The sequence below is a fragment of the Chiloscyllium punctatum genome, chromosome 38 (assembly GCF_047496795.1).
Source record: "Chiloscyllium punctatum isolate Juve2018m chromosome 38, sChiPun1.3, whole genome shotgun sequence".
NCBI lineage: Eukaryota > Metazoa > Chordata > Chondrichthyes > Orectolobiformes > Hemiscylliidae > Chiloscyllium > Chiloscyllium punctatum.
Window position 1 is genome coordinate 10116765 of NC_092776.1, and position 23201 is coordinate 10139965.

Below are 23201 nucleotides of genomic sequence, written 5' to 3' on the forward strand. Positions count from 1 at the left end.
CTAGTGACCCTTATTCAGAATAATTGTTAGACTGTGGGTGAAGGGGTGGGTCTGGTGTGCGGAGAGATATGGACGGGCAGAACAATTTCTGGCATTCACTCTTTCACTTAACAGTGCAATGGGATCTTACTGTCCCATCTGCATTAGGTTTTGCAGTTAGAATAGAATATAGAATATCCTTTCCTGTTTATACCCCAGCAATGATCTCGATGTTAAATTAGCAGCGTATGGATTTGTTTTGGGAATGGGGGCACTATCTGGATCCTTGCTCCCACCTCTCAGTCCAATAATCTCACCGCCGAACAGAAATAACCACATCCACTACATATCTCCTCCACACCCTGTGACTGCCTGACTTTCACAACACTGAAAGGTCTTTTCTGGAGCAGGGTGGGAGGGGGAAATCAGAGAGCGAAAGGGACGAGGCAGAGGGCGAAAGAGTAAACACGTGGTGGTGATAAAAGCGAAAAGGCAGAGGTGGGATTAGCAGAGACTGGGAGTTTCTCTGGGCTGTGTGCGCTGTCAAACACAGATCCCTCTCCTACCCTCAGCTGGTCTCCACTCAGTCTCAGCGCATGCTGTAAGTTTTAATCACTTAATTTCCAGTTGGCTTTTTCTTAGAAAGAGACGTGTATACTCAGCACATCTCTGCAGTCGGGAAAATGATATAGTGAATTTGTTGTAACTTGCGACCGCTTAATATTTTAAAGCAGCAGAATATTGTATCGGATTTCTTTTTGAGTTGTTTGAAGGCGGTTTGTACTTTTGGAGAGGGATTGGTGGAACTGCTTGCGTTCCTTCTCACTCTGGGACGATACTGAGAGGTAAACTCGGGCAGCTGATGTCGATATCGATAAGCAATCGATTTCTTGCTATGTTTACACCTCCCCCAACCCAACAATTTGCTTCATTTTCTTTGCTCTGTCGCTGTTGTTAGTATTTAACTGTCTGCTACCCATTTCATGGATCTGAGCAATGGGGCTGCTCTGGGATTTTTTTTTCCGCCAGAAAGAACCATTTCTGCGCTTTCTACATCCTGAACTTCAGTTTTCATTTGGAATTCATCCAAGTCTCGGTCTTCTCATTTTCATTTTCTGTTCCCCGGTCTTTTCCGTTCTCGCCCTTCTCCATTTACTCTTTTGCTCTCTATCTTTCTCTTCCTGCCTTTCTCTTTTTTTCATTTACCTTTCTCCCTCTTTCATACTCATTTTTGTTTTCTTCCTCGTCCTGTCTTATTCCTTCTCTCTTTCTCTTCCACCTCCTGCAGCTACTCTTTCCCTTTTTATCTACCTATGAGTTTGCAGAACTCGCTGAGGTTTTCTGCACTAGATTTCCACAAAGTCCCTCTGCCCCTCGGGCTTCTGTCAAGCCCCAGTCTGCCTGAGGCGCTCTGACATTTTGAGCCTGGTTTCTGATAGGGATCGTGTTTGCATTGCTTCAGTCTGTCTCTGCTGTTCTCTTTTGAGGTTCCGTCTCTCAAGAACTGGATGTGTGCTGTGAATCCTGCTCACTCTCCCCTTCCCTGTCTCTGTCTCTCTCTCTTTCACACACTGTAATCTCAACCATCGATATTTCACTGAGTTATTGGGGAGATACAGTGAAAAGTGTTGTTTTGCGTGCTCAACAGGCAGACCGTACCTTACAAAGTGCTTCAGCGTAACAGAACAGTGTAGAATACACTATTACAGCTGCGGAGAGAGAGAGAGAGGTCAGAGTTAACATTTGGTCGGGCCATTCAGCGGGAAGCAGCTGTTCCTGAATCTGTTCACACGTGCAGTCAAACTTTTGTATCTTCTGCCTGATGGCAGAGGGTGGAAGAGAGTATAACTGAGTGTGAGGAATCTTTGAGGAGAAAGTGAGGACTGCAGATGCTGGGGATCAGAGCTGAAAATGTGTTGCTGGAAAAGCGCAGCAGGTCAGGCAGCATCCAAGGAACAGGAGAGTCGACGTTTCGGGCATGAGCCCTTCTTCAGGAATGAGGAAAATGTGTCCAGCAGGCTAAGATAAAAGGTAGGGAGGAGGGACTTGGGGGAGGGGCGTTGGGAACGCGATAGGTGGAGGGAGGTCAAGTGAGGGTGATAGGCCGGAGTGGGGTGGGGGCGGAGAGATCAGGAAGAAGATCGCAGGTTAGGAAGGCGGTGCTGAGTTCGAGGGATTTGACTGAGACAAGGTGGGGGGAGGGGAAATGAGGAAACTGGAGAAACCACGGGGTGGTTGGGTTGGTTGGTCCGGGTGGGAACGTTTCAGAGAACACCTCTGGGACACCCGGACCAACCAACCCAACCACCCCGTGGCTCAACACTTCAACTCCCCCTCCCACTCCACCAAGGACATGCAGGTCCTTGGACTCCTCCATCGCCAGACCATGGCAACACGACGGTTGGAGGAAGAGCGCCTCATCTTCTGCCTAGGAACCCTCAAACCACAAGGGATGAACTCCGATTTCTCCAGTTTCCTCATTTCCCCTCTTCTCACCTTGTCTCAGTCAAATCCGTCGAACTCAGCACCGCCTTCCTAACCTGCAATCTTCTTCCTGACCTCTCCGCCCCCACCCTCACCTTGACCTCCTTCTACCTATCACACTTCCAACTCCCCTCCCCCAAGTCCCTCCTCCCTACCTTTTATCTTAGCCTGCTGGACACACTTTCCTCATTCCTGAAGAAGGGCTCATGCCCGAAACGTCGATTCTCCTGCTCCTTGGATGCTGCCTGACCTGCTGCGCTTTTCCAGCAACACATTTTCAGCTGTGAGGGATCTTTTGATTATATTGGCTGCTTTCCCGAGGCAGTGTAGATGGAGTTAATGGATGGGAGGCTGGTTTGCGAGATGGACTGGGCTGTGTTCATAACTCCCTGTAGTTTCTTGCTGTCTTGGGCAGAGCGGCTGCTGTATCACGCTGTGATGGATCCAGATAGGATGCTTTCTATGGTGGACTGTCACACTCTTCTGGGATTGCAGGCTCCAGCAATGAGTTGGCAACTTCCAGTTTTATTTTTACGGGACTTTGGCATCACTGGCTGGGCCAGCATTCTGTTGCCCATCCCTAATTGCTCGGGAAAAGGGCACTTCCTTGAACAGCTGCAGTCCATGTGTTGTAGAAAGCCCCCACGATGCTGTTCAAGAGGAAGTTCCAAGGTTTTGGTCCAACGGCGGTAGAAAAAAATGACAACATATCTCCAAGTCAGGATGCTGATTAGGTTAGATTAGATTCCTTACAGTGTGGATAGTGGCCCAACCAGTCCACACCAATCCTCTGAAGTGTAACCTACCCAGACCCATTTCCCTCTGACTAATGCACCTAATACTATGGGCAATTTAGCATGGCCAATTCACCTGACCTGCACATCTTTGGACTGTGGGAGGAAACCAGAGCACCCAGAGGAAGCCCATGCAGACACATGGAGAATGTGTCCAAACTCCACACAGACAGTTACCCAAGGCTGGAATTGAACCTGGGACCCTGGTGATGGGAGCCAGCAGTGCTAACCACTGAGCCACCGAGATTCTGCCCTCCCCTCTCTGCTTCTGTAAAACCCAATGAATACAGGGAGAGTCAACCCAATCTCATACGACAAGCCTACCATCCCAGGTATCCATTTCAGAAGATGACGATTTACATTCATGTGCCATTATGGGGCAGAAGCTCCCAGCTGGCCTGTTGGAGATCTTGGCCTATTGGTACTGCTCGTTGCTTCAGTGTTGATCACCTCCGGGTATCCATTGGGAAAACAGTGCTGAGATTCTGACAATTTGCTTCTTCAGAGTGCTGCTCATCCATTCCCTTTCTGCAATGAAATGATTTTGCTGAGTAAACCCCAGGTCCTTGAGGTGCAAATGCATTGTGTTTACTGCCTAAAGATTGGTGCCAACAGTGAAGTCAGAAATCACATGAGGTCTTACTTCTTGGCTGGATGTCAAAGAAGCTCATGAACACAGTTCGAAGAAATGCAGAACCATTCTCTCCAGGATCCATAGAATCCCTAAAGTGTGGAAAGAGGCCATTCAGCCCATTAAGGTTCGCACTGAACCTCCGAAGAGCATCCCACCCAGACCCAGACCCAGACTCAGACCCCCACCCTATCCCCATAACCCCATAGCCACCATGGCTAATCCACCCAACCTGCACATCTATGGGAGAAAACCAGAGCACCTGGAGGAAACGCACGCAGACCCAAGGAGAATGTCCACACAGTCACCTGAGGCTGGACTTGAACCAGGGTCCCCGGTGCTGTGAGGCAGCAGTGCTAACCCCTGAGCCACCATGCGACCCTGACCAATATTTGCCCCTCAACCAACTGTGTCATTGTTGGGGGAGAATGGATACCTCCAAGAAAACAATGCCAATGTTACCTATTGTCCATGCACAGGGTAGAAGGTGACCACTTGGCTCAGCTGTACAATGGGGCACCGCACACCAACACAGGTCAGGAGGGAAGGAAGGAAAGAGTGCGGAGTGGAAATTCAGTTTCTGTTCTATCTGGAAACTTTGAGAAATCATCTGGACACTGGAGGCAGAGTCGGGGTGGGGGATGGAAAGGTAAATGGGGAATGGGGCGGGTGCGGAGAAGAAGAATTGTTCATTGAGGGGTTAATGATTGAGTTGGTTGCTGGTGGCTGGTCTTGCTCAAGGTTGGCAGCATAATCAGGTCTGTTTGTACAAAGTGTTTGCTCTGTACTCTGGGCTGCTGTCAGATTCAGCAACTGCCAGGTTTCAAGACTGCACAGGATGGGGGAGCACAAGCTGCTCAGGCAGGTTAGAAAGTGTCCATTGGGCACTGCTCATAGCCGTGTCTTCCAAGACCATCCTGCAGGTGATACCATCAAGATTCTTAAAGGGGCCAAGGACCCAAATGTTTGGCAGTGACTTTCAGAAGGTGCTGATGTCATAGAGTCATACAGCATGGAAACAGACCCTTCAGCCCAACTCGTCCATGCCGACCAGATATCCTAAGCTAATTTAGTCACACTTGCCAGCATTTGGCCCATATCTCTCTCTTCATCATTCCTGATGAAGGGCTTTTCCTGCTCCTCGGTTGCTGCCTGACCTGCTGTGCTTTTCCAGCACCACTCTAGTCTTGACTCTGATCGTCAGCATCTGCAGTCTTCACTTTCACCAAAACTCTCTAAACCTTCCCATTCTTGAACCTGCCCAAATGTTTTTTAAATGTTGTAATTGCGCCCGCTTCTGCTCCGTCCTCTGGCAGCTTATTCCATGCATGCGCCCACCCCCTGTGAGGAAAAGTTGCCCCTCAGGTCCTTTTTTAAGTCTTTCCCCTCTCACCTTCAACCTATGCCCTCCAGTTTTGGACTCACCTACCCTGGGGAAAAGACCTTGGCTACTCATCTTATCCATGTCCCCTCAGGATATTGTAAATCTCTGCAAGGTCACCCCTCAACCTCTTTGGCTCCAGGCACCCGAGGCTGGAATCGAACACTGGCACTGAGAGGCAGCAGTGCTAACCACTGTGCCACCCAGAACCTTGTCAAAATGTTGTTGAGTGTGTTTGAAGAAAACAAAGAGGAAATGGGATATATATTTGTCTGGATGAATATAATATGTATTAATTGGGAATGCTGTTGTTTGCATATTTTAATCTGTGCTGCTGTTACAGGTAAAGAACCCTCGTGCTCTAAAGTGTTCTCCTGAGTGCCACTTGACAAGGTCATGATGAAGGGTGCTCCACCAGGCCTCCTCCTTGGCACAGTGCTTCTCCTCTGCAGCCTGTTGATCCTTGGCACTGCCAGAACGACCTCAGGGCCGTCACCAGAGCAGAAGGAAGTCAGGATCCGCTTGGCGGGATTGAAGAGGACACACCACGAAGGTCGCGTGGAGGTTTTCTACAGTGGCCAGTGGGGCACAGTGTGTGACGATGACTTCACCCTCGACGTTGCCACGGTGATCTGCCGAGAGCTGGGCTATGAGGGAGCGCTGACTTGGGCCCACAGTGCAAAGTACGGCCAAGGCAAAGGTAACACCTCCTTCCACTTCATGAAAAAAAATAAAATCAAAGAACAGAGAAAACAGCCCAGGAACAGGCCCTTCGGCCCTCCAAGCCTGAGCCGATCCAAATGTACTGTCTAAACTTGTCGCCCAATTCCTAAGCATCTGTATCCCTCTGCGCCCCACCTGCTCATGCATCTGTCCAGACGCATCTTAAATGAATCTACCGAGCCTGCCTCTACCACCTCTGCTGGTAACACATTCCAGATGCCCACAACCCTCTGTGTGAAGTACTTGTCATGTGTATCCCCCTTAAACTTTTTACCTCCTCTTGAAAGCCTGGTCTCTTGTTATTGAATCCAAAACAGTAGGCAATTCAACCCTTTGGGCATACTCAATTAGATCCTGATTTACTTTCCAGCCCTATTCCCATATCAGGGGGAGGTGATGGCTTACTGACTGTTTTGCTGGACTGTTAATACAGAGACTCAGGTGATGTTCTGGGTACCAGGGTTCAAGTCCCATTAGGCCTGTTGGTGGAGTTTGAATTCAATAAAAATCTGGGATTAGGAATGATTAGATTAGATTCCCTACAGTGTGGAAACAGGCCCTTTGGCCCAACAAGTCCACACTGACCCTCCGAAGAGCAACACACCCAGTCCCATTTCCCTCTGACTAATGCACCTCACACTATGGGCAATTTAGCATGGCCCATTCACCTGGCCTGTGGGAGGAAACCCATGCAGACATGGGGAGAATGTGCAAACACCACACACAGTCACCCAAGGCTTGGATTGAACCTGGGACCCTGTTACTGTGAGGTAGCAGTGCTAACCACTGAGCCACCGTGCCACCCCAGTGTCTACTGCTGTGCATGAGAGCATTGTCAGGAAAACCCAATCTGGTTCACTAAGGCCCTTTAGGGAAAACAATAGTCTTGTGGTTAGACTGTTAATCCAGAGGCACAGTTAATGGTTTATTTCTGGGGCAATGCGTTGGCTCAGTGGTTAGCACTGCTGCCTCGCAGTGCCAGGGATCCTGGTTCAATCCCAGTCTCAGGCAACTGTCTGTGTGGTGTTTGCACACTCTCCCCGTGTCTGCGTGGGTTTCCTCTGAGTGCTCCGGTTTCCTCCCACAGTCCAAAGGTATACAGGTTAGGTGGATTGGCCATGCTGAATTGCCCATAATGAATTGCCCATCGTGTTCAGGGATGTGTAGGTTAGATGCAATAGTCAGGGGTAAATGTAGAGTAATAGGTTTGGGGAATGGGTCTGGGTGGGTTACTGTTTGGAGGATCCGTGTGGAATAGTTGGGCCTAATGGCCTGTTTCCACACCGTAGGGATTCTATGAAGAAACTGCCATCCTTAGCTAGTCTGCCTAACATGTAAGTCCAGACCCACAGCAATGTGATTGGTTCTTAACTGCCCCCTGGAAGAGCAATAAATAAAAAAATGCATAATGATAGATGATAGAATTTGAATTCAATGACATATGGAATAAAGAGCTGGCTTAATGGTGACCATTGATCAGATGTTGATTGTTTGTTGTAAATATACTTCCCTTTAGGGAAGACAATCTATTGCCAATACCTGGTCTGGCTCAATGGTTGAGTCGAGACTCTCAGTAGTGTGGTTGGCTGTGATTACCTTTGGGCAATCAGAGATGGGGAGGAAATGCTGACAAAACAGCAACATCCACATTCTCTGAATGAAAGTTTATTGAAGAAAAAACAGAACAGCCTCAGCATTGTCAGTTTATCAACAAAGAACAAAGAAAATTTACAGCCCAGGAACAGGCCCTTCGGCCCTCCAAGCCTGAGCCGATCCAAATGTACTGTCTAAACCTATCAGTCAATTCCTAAGCATCTGTATCCCTCTGCGCCCCACCTACTCGTGCATCTGTCCAGACGCATCTTAAATGAATCTACCGTGCCTGCCTCTACCACCTCTGCTGGAAACGCGTACCAAACACCCACCACCCTCTGTGTGAAGTACTTGCCACGTGTATCCCCCTTAAACTTTCTACCTCTCACCTTGAAAGCATGACCTCTCGTTATTGAATCCTTCACCCTGGGAAAAAGCTTGTCTCTATCCACCCTGTCTATACCCTTCATGATTTTGTAAACCTCAATCAGGTCCTCCCTCAATCTCCTTTTTTCCAGTGAAAATAAACCTAGCCTACTCAATCTCTCTTTATAGCCAGCACCTTCCCATACCAGGCAACATCCTCATAAAACTTCTCTGCACCCTCTCCAAAGCGTCCACATCCTTTTGGTAATGTGGCACCCAGAACTGTACACAGTATTCTAAATGCGGCCGAACCAATGTCTTGTACAATTTTAACATGGCTTGCCAGCTCTTAAAATCAATACCCTTTCCAATGAAGGCAAGCATACTATATCCCTTCTTGATCACTCTATCCAGCTGTGCAGCAACCTTCAGGGTACAATGGACCTGTGCTCCCAGATCTCTCTGCCCATCAACTTTTCCCAAGGCTCTTCCATTCAATGGCTCCAGTGGAACCATTCTTGTAAATCTGATGTGCAGTCTGTCTAAAGCCTTTAAATCCTAAAGTGTAGGGTCCAGAGTTAGACACATTGCTGTAGTTGAGTCTGAACCAGAGTTTAATACAAGTTTGTCTTTGCTATCTGCCACTGTTTGTGAAACCTGGGATCCCCTATCCCTTGCCACCAATGCACTTTGCCTTAACTTCTGTAATTCTTCTATCTAGGCCCCATCTGGCTGGACAATGTGAAATGCAGAGGTGAAGAAGAGTCCATCGCCGCCTGTGAGTCTAACGGCTGGGGTGTTAATGATTGCAAACACAGTGAGGACGTTGGCGTGGTGTGCTCAGAGAAGCGACTGGCTGGACTCGAACACAAAGAGACCTTTGCTGCGCTTCAGGTAGGCTTGCTTCAGACCTCCTGCTTCAGACCTCCGCCTCTTATCCCAGGCAACCATGTGGCCCTTCCTGTTTCTGGAGCTGCTAACCTGAGACTGACTGTGGTGAGATTCCCAGGAAGCTGCTCATTATTGCCTCCTGGTGGTCATGTGGTAGGTTAATATCATAGACTTGGTGCCAACTCTGATTGGATGCAGTCATAGAGTCATTGGGGTCTACAGCACAGAAAAAGGCCCTTCGGCCCACCTGTGCTGGTAAAAAACAAGCACCCAGCTATTCTAATCCTAGTTTCCAGCATTTGGCCTGTAGCCATGGCATAGCAAGTATACATCTATATACTTCTAAAATCTTATGAGGATTTCTGCCTCTCCCACCCTTATAGGCAGCAAATTCCAGATCCCCACCACTATTCTGGGTGAAACAATGTTTCTTTGCTCTCCCACTAAACCTCCATCAAGTTTCTTCCTGTCTACCATCCTCTAAAACCTGTCGGTTTGAACAAACTGTTTTTTGCCCGCTAACTCAGTGTCAGATTTTCTCTGACAATCGTACCCATGCAGCACTGGTGGATGCTAGCACTCCACATTGCAGTGGGTCTGAAGTCACACGTAGGCCAGACCAGGTAAAGATGACAGTTTCCTTCCCTAAAGGACATTAATGAACCAGATGGGATTTCCCCAAAACAAGCAACAAAGAATTCATGGTCATCGTTAGATTCTTAATTCCAGATTTGCTTTTTATTATTGGATTCAAATTCCATCATCTTCCCTAGCAGGATTGAACCCATGTCCCCAGACCATTCCCTGGGATTCTGGATTAACAGCCGAGCATGAGGTCATCACCTCCTCTCACATTGCTTCACTAAATTAACAGGTTTATTTAAATGGGGCATGACACTATTTTCTACAGTAACATTCTGTAAATCCAATATCAGCAGTGGGTAGGACTGTTTGAACCCAAGACTGTCATGGTGTGATTTTGTGATGAACTTGGCGTTTTCTTTGACATTTTCCAGTCTTGATCCCCAGACAATGCCTGTGTTTATCGAGGCTTCATTCATTCTCAGCGTTAGAGTGCTCAAGCTAACAGACTCTGTGAGAGTGCAGGGCAAGAGAAGAGAAAACTGTGACTGTTTTTGGACCTGGGGCAAGATAAACAGCTGAGCTTGCAGAATGTGTGACTGGGAAAGGGAGGTGGACTTGCTGCTACATTCTGACTGGCTGTGAAACAGAAAACGCTCTTTGAGACACTGAGACGAGAAACGTACATTAGTGGAAAGCATGTCTGAGAGAATGAAGCTTTAGTCTGCACATTGAGGACGGGAAAGATTTTTTTTCTGATCGGGAGATAAAGTGAACATGAGGCAAATGGATTCTAGAAATGGGAACAGCAGGTCTAGAGGGAGCTTTACTATCAGTCTAACCTCATACTGCCCCTGTCCTGGGAGTGTTTGATAGGGACTGTCTATGGGAGGTGTTACTCTGTATCTAACCTCATGCTATCCCTGTCCTGGAAGTGTTTGATGTGGACAGTGTATAGGGAGCTTTACTCTCAATCTAACCCCATGCTGCCCCTTAATTCCTGATGAAGGGCTTAAGCCTGAAACGCTGATTTTCCAGCACCACTCTAATCTAGACTCTGATCTCTAGCATCTGCAGTCCTCACTTTTGCCCCCATGCTGCCCTTGTCCTGGGAGTGTTTGATGTGGAGAGTGTATAGGGAGTGTTACTCTGTATCTAACCCCATGCTGCCCCTGATCTGGGAGTGTTTGATGGGGACATTGTATAGGGAGTGTTCCTCTGTATCTAACCCCATGCTGCCCCTGATCTGGGAGTGTTTGGTGTGGACAGTGTATAGGGAGTGTTACTCTGTATCTAACCTCATGCTGCCCCTGTTCTGGGAGTGTAGGGAGGCAATGTATAGGGAGTGTTACTCTGTTTCTAGCGCTGTACTACACCTGTCTGGGAATGTTTGATGGCGACAGTGTCTAGGGGGATTAACTTTCAGCTTCAATGAGTAGGGGGAGCTTTATTCTGTGTCTAACCCCATGCTATCCCTGAGATGTGAAAGATTAAAGTGGAGGTATTATGGTTTTCAAGCAGGACGTTAATATTAATCATCAAGAGTGCATCATTCTGTAGCAGGGACCTAACTCATCCTGAACCAAAGCAAGCAATTAAATTTCATTTTGTGTAATGGACTCAGATTCTGGAAACAGTTGGAGATGACTGAGTTTAGAAAGATGGGAAAATCGGAATGAATTTCTCCAATTCTGTCCGTTCTTGCCTTACCAGGGCCAGAGTATCGAGCTGTGGAGACGCTGAGCTACAAGTTCCCTCCTTAAACCTCTCTGTGTCTCCCTGATCATTTACAATGAGTCTTATAACATGTCCTTGTGTGTTTAAACACTGTCTGATTTTATGCTTCTGTGAAGTGCCATGGGTCATTTGGGGTGGCTCAGTGGTTCGCACTGCTGCCTCGCAACACCAGGGATCCGGCTTTGATTCGGGCGACTGTCTGTGTGGAGTTTGCACATTCTCCCCGTGTCTGTGTGGGTTTCCTCTGGCTGCTCCAGTTTCCTCCCACAGTCAAAATGTGTGCAGGTTAGGGTGGATTGGCCATGCTAAATTGTCCCATAGTGTCCAGGATTGCACAGGTTAGGTGGGTTAGCCGTGGAAAATGTGGGCTTATGAAGATAGGGTAGGGAGCTGGGTCTGGGTGGGTTGCTCTTCAGAGGGTCGGTGCAAACAAGATGGGCCAAATGTCCTCTTTCCGCACTGTAGTGATTGTATAATTCAGTGATGTTATTTCTCTCTGAGCTCTGCAATTCCTGAGTGCTGCCTGTTCTCAGGGGCCACTCTGCCCCTTGACAGGCCTACAGTGGACTTCCCCCTGGGAACAAGGCCCCTCTTAGCATTGAAATCCCGGCCACTGAGAGCTCATGGAGGGGAGGGGGTAAGAGAGAAGGTTTGACAGCAAAGACTTTGATGTGGGGGGGTGGGGGGGATGGGTCACCAATCAGGAACAGAGGGCCTGGGTTTAACTGGCAGCCTTCCTGCCTGGTGAGCCCACCATTTCACCTCCCTCATGCCAATTCTGGTGGGATGAAGCATCTTAAATGGGCAATGGTTGCTCCTACAGGCAGCTCATGAGCCTTCTCACCAATGATTTAATGGCAAGGATGGCAGTGAGGTCTCTGCCTGACACTCTGTTACCCAGTTGAAAAGGTAGTCCATCGCCAAATGCCCAGGGTGTAGTGCGTTGTGGGTGGGAGGAGGCGCTGGAGAACACCTGGTTCCACTCTCTGTAGTGTAAGTTTTTTTTTTAAGATTAGATCCCAACAGTGTGGAAACAGGCCCTTTGGCCCAACAAGTCCACACCGTCCCTCTGAAGAGTAATCAACCCAGACCCATTCCTTACCCTACCTTTCCCCCTGACTAATGCACCTATCATTGTGGACAATTTAGCACAGCCAGTTCATCTAACTTGAACATCTTTGGATTGTGGGAGGAAACCCACGCAGACACAGGGAGATTGTGCAAACTCCACACAGATAGTTGCCCAAGGTGGGAATTGGACCCGGGTCCCTTGCGCTGTGAGGCAGCAGTGCTAATCACTGAGTCACTGTGTTGTTGTTGTTTCCTGTCAGCTGTCAGATGGGACGGTGCAGGGAGTGAGCAAAGCTCATGTATTCCCAGGTATCGCTGGAGAAACTCAGCAGGCCTGGCAGCTACTTTGGTGAGAGAAAGCAGAAGTTCCCGATGAAGGGTCACTAGGCTGTGAAACATGGGCTGTGCTTTCTCTCTCTCTCTCTCTCTCTCTCTCTCTCTCTCTCTCTCTCTCTCTCTCTCTCTGCCGGACCTACTGGGTTTCTCTGGCAATCTTTGCCTCTGTTTCGGAATTCCAGCATCCATGCTTCTTTAGTTTACACAAATTCCCAGGACAGGCGTGCTGCTGACTGACTGAGAAGGGAACGATGGGCACAAAGAACAAAAGGGAGCTGAACTGGGGCTGGCCTAACGACAGCAGCTCCATTCATTCGCAATAGCGATGGGAAGTGGATGGAATGTGAGCTGTCGGCTGAGATCATTTGCTTGGAAAAACACATACTGACGTCTCGGCAGTAATAGCTCTCTCAGATAAGGGCAGCCACATGCCTTTCCTGGTCAGTGGAATCCTCACATTCCTGAGCTCTGTACAGAGACAGATGAGGAAACAGTCTGATCTCAGCAGAGGGTCCACTCACTTGCTGGGGAAGACAGCCTGGAATGTAATGGTCAGACTAAGCTCATGAGAAACCAACTGGGCAAGTCTGATCAGCCCTTCTTAACTCACCGATTCAGACATCCCCTAACAGAGCTGCATTGAGACTTTTGATTTTTAAGCTTTTGAAGTTTTTAATTCGGTTGAATGTTTTTGTGCATGGTTAAGTGGGTTCACTTACATACCTCACGCTTCAAGAAAAGAGGGTAAAATTGGACTCGTTTCCTGCTCCTGAATATTTATATTAATGAAACCATTGTCTTGGCTAAAGCTCCAGTATGGTCCTCTAAGATTGCAGCCCTCCATCAAGAGGAGCCGTGTTTTCTGCAGAGGCTAGGGGATTGGTAAGCTCGGTTGGCTGGATGGCTGGTTTGCAATGCAGAATGATACCAGCGCCATGGATTCAGCTGAGGTTATCGTGTCCTTCTCAATCTCTCCCCTCGCCTGAGGCATGGTGACCCTCAGGTTAAATCTCCACCTGTTGCCTTTCTCGCTCATGAAAGTGCACCCGAATGGTCCAACAAAACTGGTGATTTTAGCTTAACCTCAACCTAAGACCTCATCTATCCTTTTCAGTGTGTGTAAAAGGTCTCTGGTCAGTGTCTTGCTGAAGTGTCCAGGCAAAGGTTAAATCTCTGAGCCAACATGAGAAAACATAATATGTGGTTATTATCACATCAGAGCTTGTGGATCTTACTATGCTGTGGGGATGTGATGGTTTACTGGTATTATCACTGGATGGTGAACCCAGATAATATTCCAGGGACCCAGGTTTGAATTCTGCCATGACAGCGATATGAATTCAAAAAGCATTTGGAATTAAGTCTAATGACAACCATTGTCACTTGTTGGGAAAAACTCATCTGGTTTTGCCATCAGGAAACTGCCATCCTTACCTGGTCTAGGCAATTAGGGATGGGCAATAAATGTTGCTTTGCCAATGACACTCTCCTCCCATGAATGAATATAGGAAAAAAAATATGGCTACATATCACATGGTGACCGCACTCCTGCTGAGTGCTTTGGAACAGCCTGACATTATGCCTGGCACCACGGAGATGCAAGTGATTTTTTCATTCCTTTCTCTCTCAGCTTTCTGGCTTTCACACGTCACGGTTCCAGCCCCATTGCTTGCTCCTCTGTCCCCTCACTTAGCTTCGATCTCAGAGACTTCAGTCACTGATTCCAGTGGTTAGCTCCTCTGGTGTTGCTAAGGTATGATTTGAAATTCCCTCTGCACTGCCTCAGCCAATGTACCACAGAGTTATAGAGGCCTACAGCACTGAAAAGTTCCCTTCCGCCCATCGAGTCTGTGCCGGTGAAAAACAAGCTCCTAACTATTCTTATCCCATTTCTCAAGCACTTGGCCCATATCCTTGGCCTTGCAAGTGCATATCTTAATACCTCCTCAATGTGATGAGGGTTCCTGTCTCTACCATCCTTACAGGCAGGGAGTTCCAGATTCCCACCACCTTTCTGGGTGAAAAACTCTTTACTCGTAACCCACTCCTGTCCCTTACCTTAAATCGATGTCACCTCCCCCTGGTCATTGATCCCACGACCAAGGGGAAAAGGTTTCTTCCTGTCTTTGTCCCTCATAATTCGATACATCTTGTCTCCTCTCAATCTCTGCTCCAAGGAAAACAGCCCCCCAGTCTGTCCAATCTCTCCTCATAGCTACAACTCTCAAGTCCAGGCTTGGTAAATCTCCCTCTGCACTCTCTCCAGTGCTATCACATCCCTCCTTTAAGGTGGATTGCAGAAGCACACACAATACTCTAGTTGTGTGGAGTTAATCACACTGCCAAACCTAGCCTTTCCGTGTTCCACCTCATCGATCGACAGTATACACCCTCTACCTTTGATGACTGAGGCAATGCCCTTTCAATGAGGAATTGAACAGAGACTAGTCAGGGTCTTTTTCATTTGGACTCTGGGTTGGGTTGAGGCCTACGTGAACATTTGAACCAAAACCTCCGCCTCCCCCGCCCCAACCCTAAACAGATGCAGTTCTAATGAAGGTAGATAAAGGGCAACTTGTACTGACTGCACCCTGTTTCCAAATTGCTTCCTCTGAGTAATTATCTTCCCTTGCACTTTGATTTTTCTGCATCTTGACCCTCAAATGTTTGGTTTCTTTGAAACTGCTTTGCTGTGGGCCACATCCTACAGGAGGAAGGTTGGCTTTGACGACAGCATTTTAGAATCGAGCCCTCGTGTTTGTTCATAGTTGCTCCTGCCCTGTTACCATGGTGACAGCTGCAGTTTGGATTCTCTGTGGACAATACAAAGAGTGATTGATGAGGACCTTTTCTGGGTGTTTAACGTGCAGCTGGCAGACAGCTGGGTCCTCTTGTCTTGATCCTGATCTTTATAATTTGTCCATCGTGATTTGTAGATGGTTTCATATTGCAACATCTTAAAGACAGGAAATTGCAACAAAAACAGTCTTAGATGCTTAATTAGCAGGAACCTGTTTGCAGGCACTGGCTATTAGAGATTGACAATGAACTAAAATATTAGTTAATATTTGGATTCATACCCAGAGTCAGGCTTTGTTCTCCTATTCCTCCACTGCCTTCTATTTCTAATATATCCCTCATCTCCCTTTTGCCTTATCCCTTTTTCCTTCCCTGGTCCTGAAGAATCCAACTTTACAATTGTCTGTGAATCTTTATCATCTTTATTTAAAGTTCCTTCTTCACTGGTAATGAGAGATGATTTTTTTTTTCCCCTTGCAGCCTGATCTTTAATATCCTGGGGATGTTGATGGTTCGATAGAAGTGCATGTTGTTGAAATGGTGGTGGTGGAAGGGGAGGGAGGGAGGGAGGGGGAGCGATGAGGAAGACCTTTGTTCATATGGTGATTTCTCACATCAGCTGGACGTCTCCAAGGGCTAGACAGCCGGTGAAATGTCCTTGAAGTGCAGTCGCCACTGTAAAGTGGGAAGTACAGTGGCCAATTTCCGCAGAGCAAGATCCCACAAGCAGAAAACGTGAAGATAACCCAGATGATCCAGTTTAGCATTTGAGCCAGAGCTGCCATTAGGAGGTCACTTCCAGGAAGATTGTGACACTGTTTGAGGGCTCCACCATAAGCCAATGGCCAAAAACGCCGCCATTAAATGAGGGCTGCCTCTGTAAATGGGCACCTCTTCCCCTCAGATTACCTCCCTGCCTGAGGTTCTGGCTGAGGTTGGATCTTCTACCTCAACATGAGTAGGCTACTTTGGCCTGATCTAACCTCTCGTCCACAATACTGTCTTGTCTCAGGGCTGCGCAGGAATGCCAGCATTAACGTTGTACTTGACGCCTGGAGTGGAACTTGTTTCTCAGGCTGAATGCGACTCTGAGGCAGGAGTGCGAATAAAAAAAAAACTGAGGTCCTGTACCGTTCTCCCATCACTGTCCCAGCAGGATCACTTCTCAGCAAAGTGATTTCGAGATTTGACTGGTTTTAGCCTGTCCTTGAACCTGGGCACTGAGGTCAGCTCTGGTACCCAATAATTGCTGCCCCAGCTGGGATCAGTTGACCCAGCACAGATGAAGCCTTTCCATTATCCCAGCCATTCCCTCTTGCTACAATACCAGTGCCAGAGGTACCATGACATAGACAATGCCATCATGATATGGTACAGTCACAATGATTGACAGTCCGCCTGCCCAATGCTCTGAAGTTGCTGCGAAAGAGGTCAGGCACAGTTGGAGGAGGCCGATAATTCACTTTCTCCCAGTCTCCTCGATTGTGTTAAGGTTAATTTAAATCCTAGAGTGTTCCGATTTGGTTTTCCAGCCATGCAATAGTCCTCTTTTTCAAAAATATGGTAAAGGAAGAAAGTACTTGCATTTCTGTAGTACCTTTCACATTTGTAGAGTAAAATACTTTACAGTCAAAGTGTTCCAATGGAGCTGTAGTACATGGAGAGGCAATGGTCTTGTGGTATTACTATCAGACTATTAACTCAGACTCAGGTAATGTTCTGGGGACCTGAGTTTGAATCACACCACAGCTTATGGTGGAATTTGGATTCAGTGACAATCTGAACTTAAAAGTCTAACGATGACCATCAAACTGTTGGAGATTGTTGTGAAAACCCATCAGTTTAACTGGTGTCCTTTATGTGGTTGCACCTTACCTGTGCTCTGGATAATTAGGAATGGGCAATAAGTGCTGGTCTAGCCTGCGACGCCCACATTCTGAATTCAACGAAGTGTGTTGTAATATCAGCAATGTAACCCATTTTGAGCATTGGTGATTGATCGGGTACTGGGAAAACTCCTCTGCTCTCGTTCAAAACAGGTTGGAGGGCAGGGTAGGCCAGGTCACATTTACTCAGCCCTTCCCTGGAACCCCAGTCTAGTCTCTGCAGTGTGACTTCAGAGATCAGTACTCTGCCACTGATCAACAGCGGACACCGTTAAAGCTGACTTCTATGTGACGGGCTAGTTCCATGGTGGGCTACAGGATCCCAGTGTTGGGACCAGATGGGGATCGTGAACCTCCCCTTACTCTGCACAAGAACTGGAAAGGACACCACCTACCCCAGATACACAAACAGTAAATGGGACAGAACACCAACTCTTCACTGGAGACGCACTGATGATGATAACCAGTCTAGTGATGAAAGTTCTGTGAGCAAACTTACCAGCTCAGCAAGCGAGTCATCAGCCTCATGCACTCGGGCTGTAGTGTCGAGCCCCATGAATGTTACCTCTGAGAGAGCACAAGATGTCTTCACCTCCCCCCTCCCCCCCCCCGCCACCATGTCCTAGCGGGTAGCTCAGAGGTGACTCAGATTCCATCTTACCTCCAATCACTTGAAGCAGGACAATGTACTAGAAGCGTGCTGCTCTGTTATATAACAATCTTCCTGGATGTGCAGAGAGTAAGGACTGCAGGTGCTGGAAGTCAGAGTCAATAGATGTGGAGTTGGGGAAAACGCAGCAGGTCAGGTAGCATCCCAGGAGCAGGAAAGTCAATGTTTCACGGTGGCTCAGTGGTTAGCACTGCTGCCTCACAGCACCAGGAGTTTGCACATTCTCCCCGTGTCTGTGTAGGTTTCCTCTGGGTGCTTTGCATTCCTCCCACAATCCAAAGATGTGCAGGTCAGGTGAATTGGCCACGCTAAAAATGTCCCATTGTGTTAGGTGCATCACTTATTTGGGGTAAATACAGGGTAGGGGAATGGGTCTGGGTGGGTTACTCTCGGAGGATTGGTGTGGACTTGTTGGGCCAAAGGGCCTGTTTCCACACTGTAGAGAATCTAATCTGAACCTTCTGACTTGACTTTCCTGCTCCTCAGATGCTGCCTGACCTGACCTGCTCTGTTTCCCAGCTCCACATCTATTGACACAATCTCCCTGGATGTCAGCTTGGCCTGGAGGTAACTAAGGAAGAACCGGAATCTCCCTCATTCCTGACTCCAATAGGCGATGTAAGAAAGGTTAGGCCTTTAAAGGGGCTGCCTCCTTTGAGCTGGAGGCATCCACACCGTCAGCAAAAGGATCACAGACCCCACAATGTCACCATTTAATGGGGACCTGCCTCTATAAATGAGGAGCTCCCCAACTCCGTGATATAGACAGTGGATCGAATTCATTGCCCGTCCTGGGAGTGCTGTCAGTGAGAAGGATGCTGTCCAACCCAGCACTACCTGAACTTCCCGACGCTCCCATTTCCAGGTCCACCAGTGTGGATGTGGAGAAATCTGAAGGAACTTGCTTTTAGAAACAGCCTCAGTGCTCCTGTATGTTGAACCACCTCCAAAGATACAGCTCAGAGGAATTACTCATGCTCATCACAATAAACATTAAAGCTTCTGCTTACATTTTTACACTGTGAGGAAATCGCCGGTTGGAATTCAGTGATCGAACAGAAACAAGATCTAAGTAGCAAATCAAAGCGCTACCTCTTGCAACCCTTTCCAAGACTTCAGAACCAAAGGAAGCTTCTGTCTCCACTTTCTCCTTTGATCTGGAGGTTCTGGAACACCTCGCTGTACGTCATCGAACCATTGGTTATCATATTTCCTGCCTTCATTCTTTTCCTCAGCTTCAGTAGGAATCCAGCCCCATAAGCTGGGCTCTTCAAACCAGGATCTTCAAAGAGGAACAATCAAAGGACAAAGTGAAGGCTTTGATGTAAACCCTCAATATACAAGAAATAAAACCTTGTGATGAAAGCCAGCTACTGCAGATGCTGGAAATTTGAAACAAACAAGAGATTGCTGGAGAAACTCAACAGGTCTGGCAGCGTCTGCAACCTTGTGTTCTAACATTGCTTTGTTCCCAGAGGACTACTCTCTCATTAGAGAGAGCGAGAGACACACAACTGGTGATGGTTTAATCTCATGTACAACCATAATATAACATCCATAGAATGGAATCCTGATACTGTGGAAACAGGCCATTTAGCCCATTGGGTCCATATTGACCCTCCAAAGATTATCCCACCGAGGTCCACACCTGTACAGTATTTCTGTGTTCCCCATCTATCCTACACATCCCTGGACATTACGGGCAATTTAGAACAGCCAATCCACCTAACCTAAGCATCGTTGGATGCTGGGAGGTAGCCCACATAGACACAGGGAGAGCATACAGACTCCATACAGACAGTCACTCAAAGGTGGGATCGAACCCAGATCCCTAGTGCTGTGAGGCAGCAGTGCCAACCACTGAGGCACTATGCCACCCTTTAGCGCTGTGTTTGAAAGAGGATGCCTTGATTATCCTTTGGAATGCTGGAAGGTGCTACAGACTGGCAGGAAAATTCTCCACTTGTTTCTCTTTGATGGTATGATTGCAGTGTTGACACAATCCTTTAAAGTTTCAGGCCTTTAAAGTAAATGAAAAGAAACACGATAAATGCATCATGATCTGTTCAGCGTGGAACTCAACAGCTGACCCCCCCAAAGGGATTCACTTGCGTATTAAATCTAATTGCTGACAGGATTCGGAGGATCAAAACAGAAAAACTCAGCAGGTCTGGCAGTATCTGTGGAGAGAAATCTTTTGTTTCTGTCTTCCAGAATCTGCAGTTCTTTGATTTTTTTTTGTTTAGGATTCAGAGGATCTTTGATCTCCTTTCGTTGACTCTCATTTTCCTTGCACCCCTTCATATTTTCTGGCTTCCATCCACACAATTAGGGAATGGTCAGCTATTTAGTGATTGCTATCCCAGGCTGCACGAGCCATGTGATTGTCTGGTCATTTGGACAACTAGGACCTTGGGGATTGGTCACTGTCTGGTGTTGAAGACTCTGTCTAGGTTTAGATCGCTACTTCAAATGTATTTTTTTACCAATTGTAAAAGATTTATTATGATGCAAATGTCTCAGAAATCTGGACAATATGCAAAGCTTTTCTGAAGAGGAACATAAGAGGCCTTTGAAGTTTGGGTGCTGAGAGGGATGGTAAAGTTCTGTACTGAAGTGACCCTGGGTTTGGAAGATGCTGTCCAAGGAACCTTGGTAAATTTCTTGTAAAGAGTGCACACCATTGTTACTGAGCGCCAGTGGTGCAACATGTGGTGGATAGTGTCAAGCTTCTTGAGTTGTTGGATATTGGACATTACAGATTGTGTTCTTTTGTATTTATTCATGAGTTGTGGCTGTCAGTGGCTAGGGCAACATCTCTTGCCCACCCTGTAACTCTATGTGGTTACAGACACTGGCACCTCCACGTGTTTACAGACATTGGCAACTCCACGTGGTTACAGACACTGGCAACTCCACGTGGTTACAGACACTGGCACCTCCACGTGGTTACAGATAAGCTACAAGGAATGTTTGAGGATGGCATGCTCTAATAGCAGAGTTCCTGGTGGCAGCAACTACTGGCATCAGTAAAATGAAAATAATCACCATTTAATAAATTTGTTTCATTGATACTTGGATTATTTTGAACAGATTCAATTCAAGCAGAAAACACTTCCTTTTAATGTCGAACCCTTCACAACTTTTGGTTAATTTTTCAACTAATGATATAGAGTCATAGAGATGTACAGCACGGAAACAGACTCTTCGGTCCAACTTGTCCATGCCGATCAGATATCCTAACCTAGTCCCATTTGCCAGCACTTGGCCCATATCCCTCCAAACCCTTCCTATTCATATACCCATCCAGATGCCTTTTAAATGTTGTAATTGTACCAGCCTCCACCACTTCCTCTGGCAGCTCATTCCATACACATACCATCCTCTACGTGAAAAGATTAACCCTTAGGTCCCTTTTATATCTTCCCCCTCTCACCCTAAACCTATGTCCTCTAGTTCTGGACTCCCTGATCCCAGGGAAAATACCTTGTCTGCTTACCCTTGTATTTGACCCTCATGATTTTATAAACCTCTATATGAGGTCACCCCTCAGCCTCTGACGCTCCAGGGAAAACAGCCCCAGCCTGTTCAGCCTCTCCCTATAGTTCAAACCCTCCAACCCTGGCAACATCCTTGTAAATCTTTTCTGTACCCTTTCAAGTTTCACAACATCCTTCCGATAGCAGGGCGAGATAGGGTTGGTGTGGCCTAATATACTTTTGGCACGGAGACTCCAAACTGCACGCGAAATGAAAAAAGAAAAACTCCTTTGAGATTCAGACTGTCCTCTTCTTCCTGTCACCAGGGCCAGAGCAAGGTGGATGAAGTTCGCATCCGACCGGTCTTGGCGTCGGCCAGGCGGCGGAACCCGATCACTGAGGGCGTGGTGGAGGTCAAGTACCAGGGCAGGTGGAAGCAGGTCTGTGATGCCGACTGGACCTTGAACAACAGTCGGGTGGTGTGCGGAATGCTTGGCTTCCCGGGAGAGCTCCCGGTAAACGTGAGGATTTACAGGTAGGCTGTGGTCAACCTCCTGCATCTGACCCCCACCCCCTTCCCTTCCCTCCCCCCGAGACTTCGCAGTGTTGAAGCCAGACGGTTCGACCCCTGGGGTGCTCTCCGCCCACTCGGCCAGATGCAACCCCACCAATGTCTGCTTCTGTGCTTGCCTTCCTTGTGCCCTTATCCAGGTTCCCCTTTGGAATGCATCTCCATTATTCACCTCAATCACTCACTCTCCCCACTCTTCGGCTCAGCACAATATTCCTAAGAGACCTGAGTCAATAGACATGAAGTTGGAAGAGCACAGGAGGTCAGACAGCATCTGAAGAGTGGGAAGGTCAGTGTTTTGGGCTGAATCGGTACAATTACAACATTTAAAAGGCATCTGGATGGGGACATGAATAGGAATGGCTTACAGGAATATGGGCCAAATGCTAACAAAAGGGACGAGATTAGGTTGGGATATCTGGGCGGCATGAACGAGTTGGACTGTTTCATTTCTATTAGTGCTGGCTTCCAGCATGGGAACTTTCCAATTCTTGGAGGACTTGACAGGATATATTTTCCCTGATGTCTTGGGAGCTGAGGGCTGACCTTATAAAGGTTTAGAAAATCATCAGGGGCATGGATAGGCTGAACAGCCGAGGTCTTTTTCCCAGTGTAGAGGAGACCAAAACCAGAGGGCATAGGTTTAGGGTGAGCGGGGAAAGATTTAAAAGGGACCTTAGGGGGTGGCTTTTTCACACAGAGGGTGGTGTGTGTATTACAACATCTAAAAGGCATCTGGATGGGTATATGAGTAGGAAGGGTTTCAAGGGATATGGGCAAATGCTGGCAAATGGGATTAGATTAATTTAGGATATCTGGTCAGCATGGATAAGTTGGACTAAAGGGTCTGTTTTTGTGCTGTGCAACTCTGTGGCAGGTAGATAAGATAATGAAGAAGGCATTTGGTGTGCTTTCCTTTATTGGTCAGAGTATTAAGTACAGGAGTTGGGAAGTCATGTTGTAACTGTATAGGTCATTGGTTAGGCCACTGTTGGAATATTGTGTGCACTTCTGGTCTCCTTCCTATTGGAAAGATGTTGTGAAACTTGAAAGGATTCAGAAAAGATTTACAAGGATGTTGCCAGCCAGAGTTGGAGGATTTGAGGTTGAATAGGCTGGGGCTGTTTTCCCTGGAGTGTCGGAGGCTGAGGCTGACCTGGTAGAGGATTATAAAATCATGAGGGGCATTGATAGGGTAAATAGAGAAAGTCTTTTCCCTGGGGTCGGG

At 47.5% G+C, this 23201-nt stretch overlaps 1 protein-coding gene across 3 annotated transcripts in view; it reads left to right on the forward strand.

The window, feature by feature from the left end:
* The first annotated feature begins 421 nt into the window (after window positions 1-421).
* The window catches only part of loxl4 (lysyl oxidase-like 4), a 131572-nt gene continuing 108792 nt past the window's right edge, over window positions 422-23201 (forward strand). The window contains exons 1-4 of one of the 3 annotated variants that reach the window (XM_072557141.1): window positions 422-580; window positions 5613-5969; window positions 8673-8845; window positions 21729-21937. In XM_072557141.1, the coding sequence (XP_072413242.1) occupies window positions 5666-5969; window positions 8673-8845; window positions 21729-21937 (686 nt within the window). In that variant the 5' untranslated portion in view covers window positions 422-580; window positions 5613-5665. Of the gene's footprint in view, window positions 581-615; window positions 825-3570; window positions 3590-5612; window positions 5970-8672; window positions 8846-21728; window positions 21938-23201 lie in introns of those variants that run through there. The other 2 variants (XM_072557142.1, XM_072557144.1) reach the window with 2 other exon arrangements.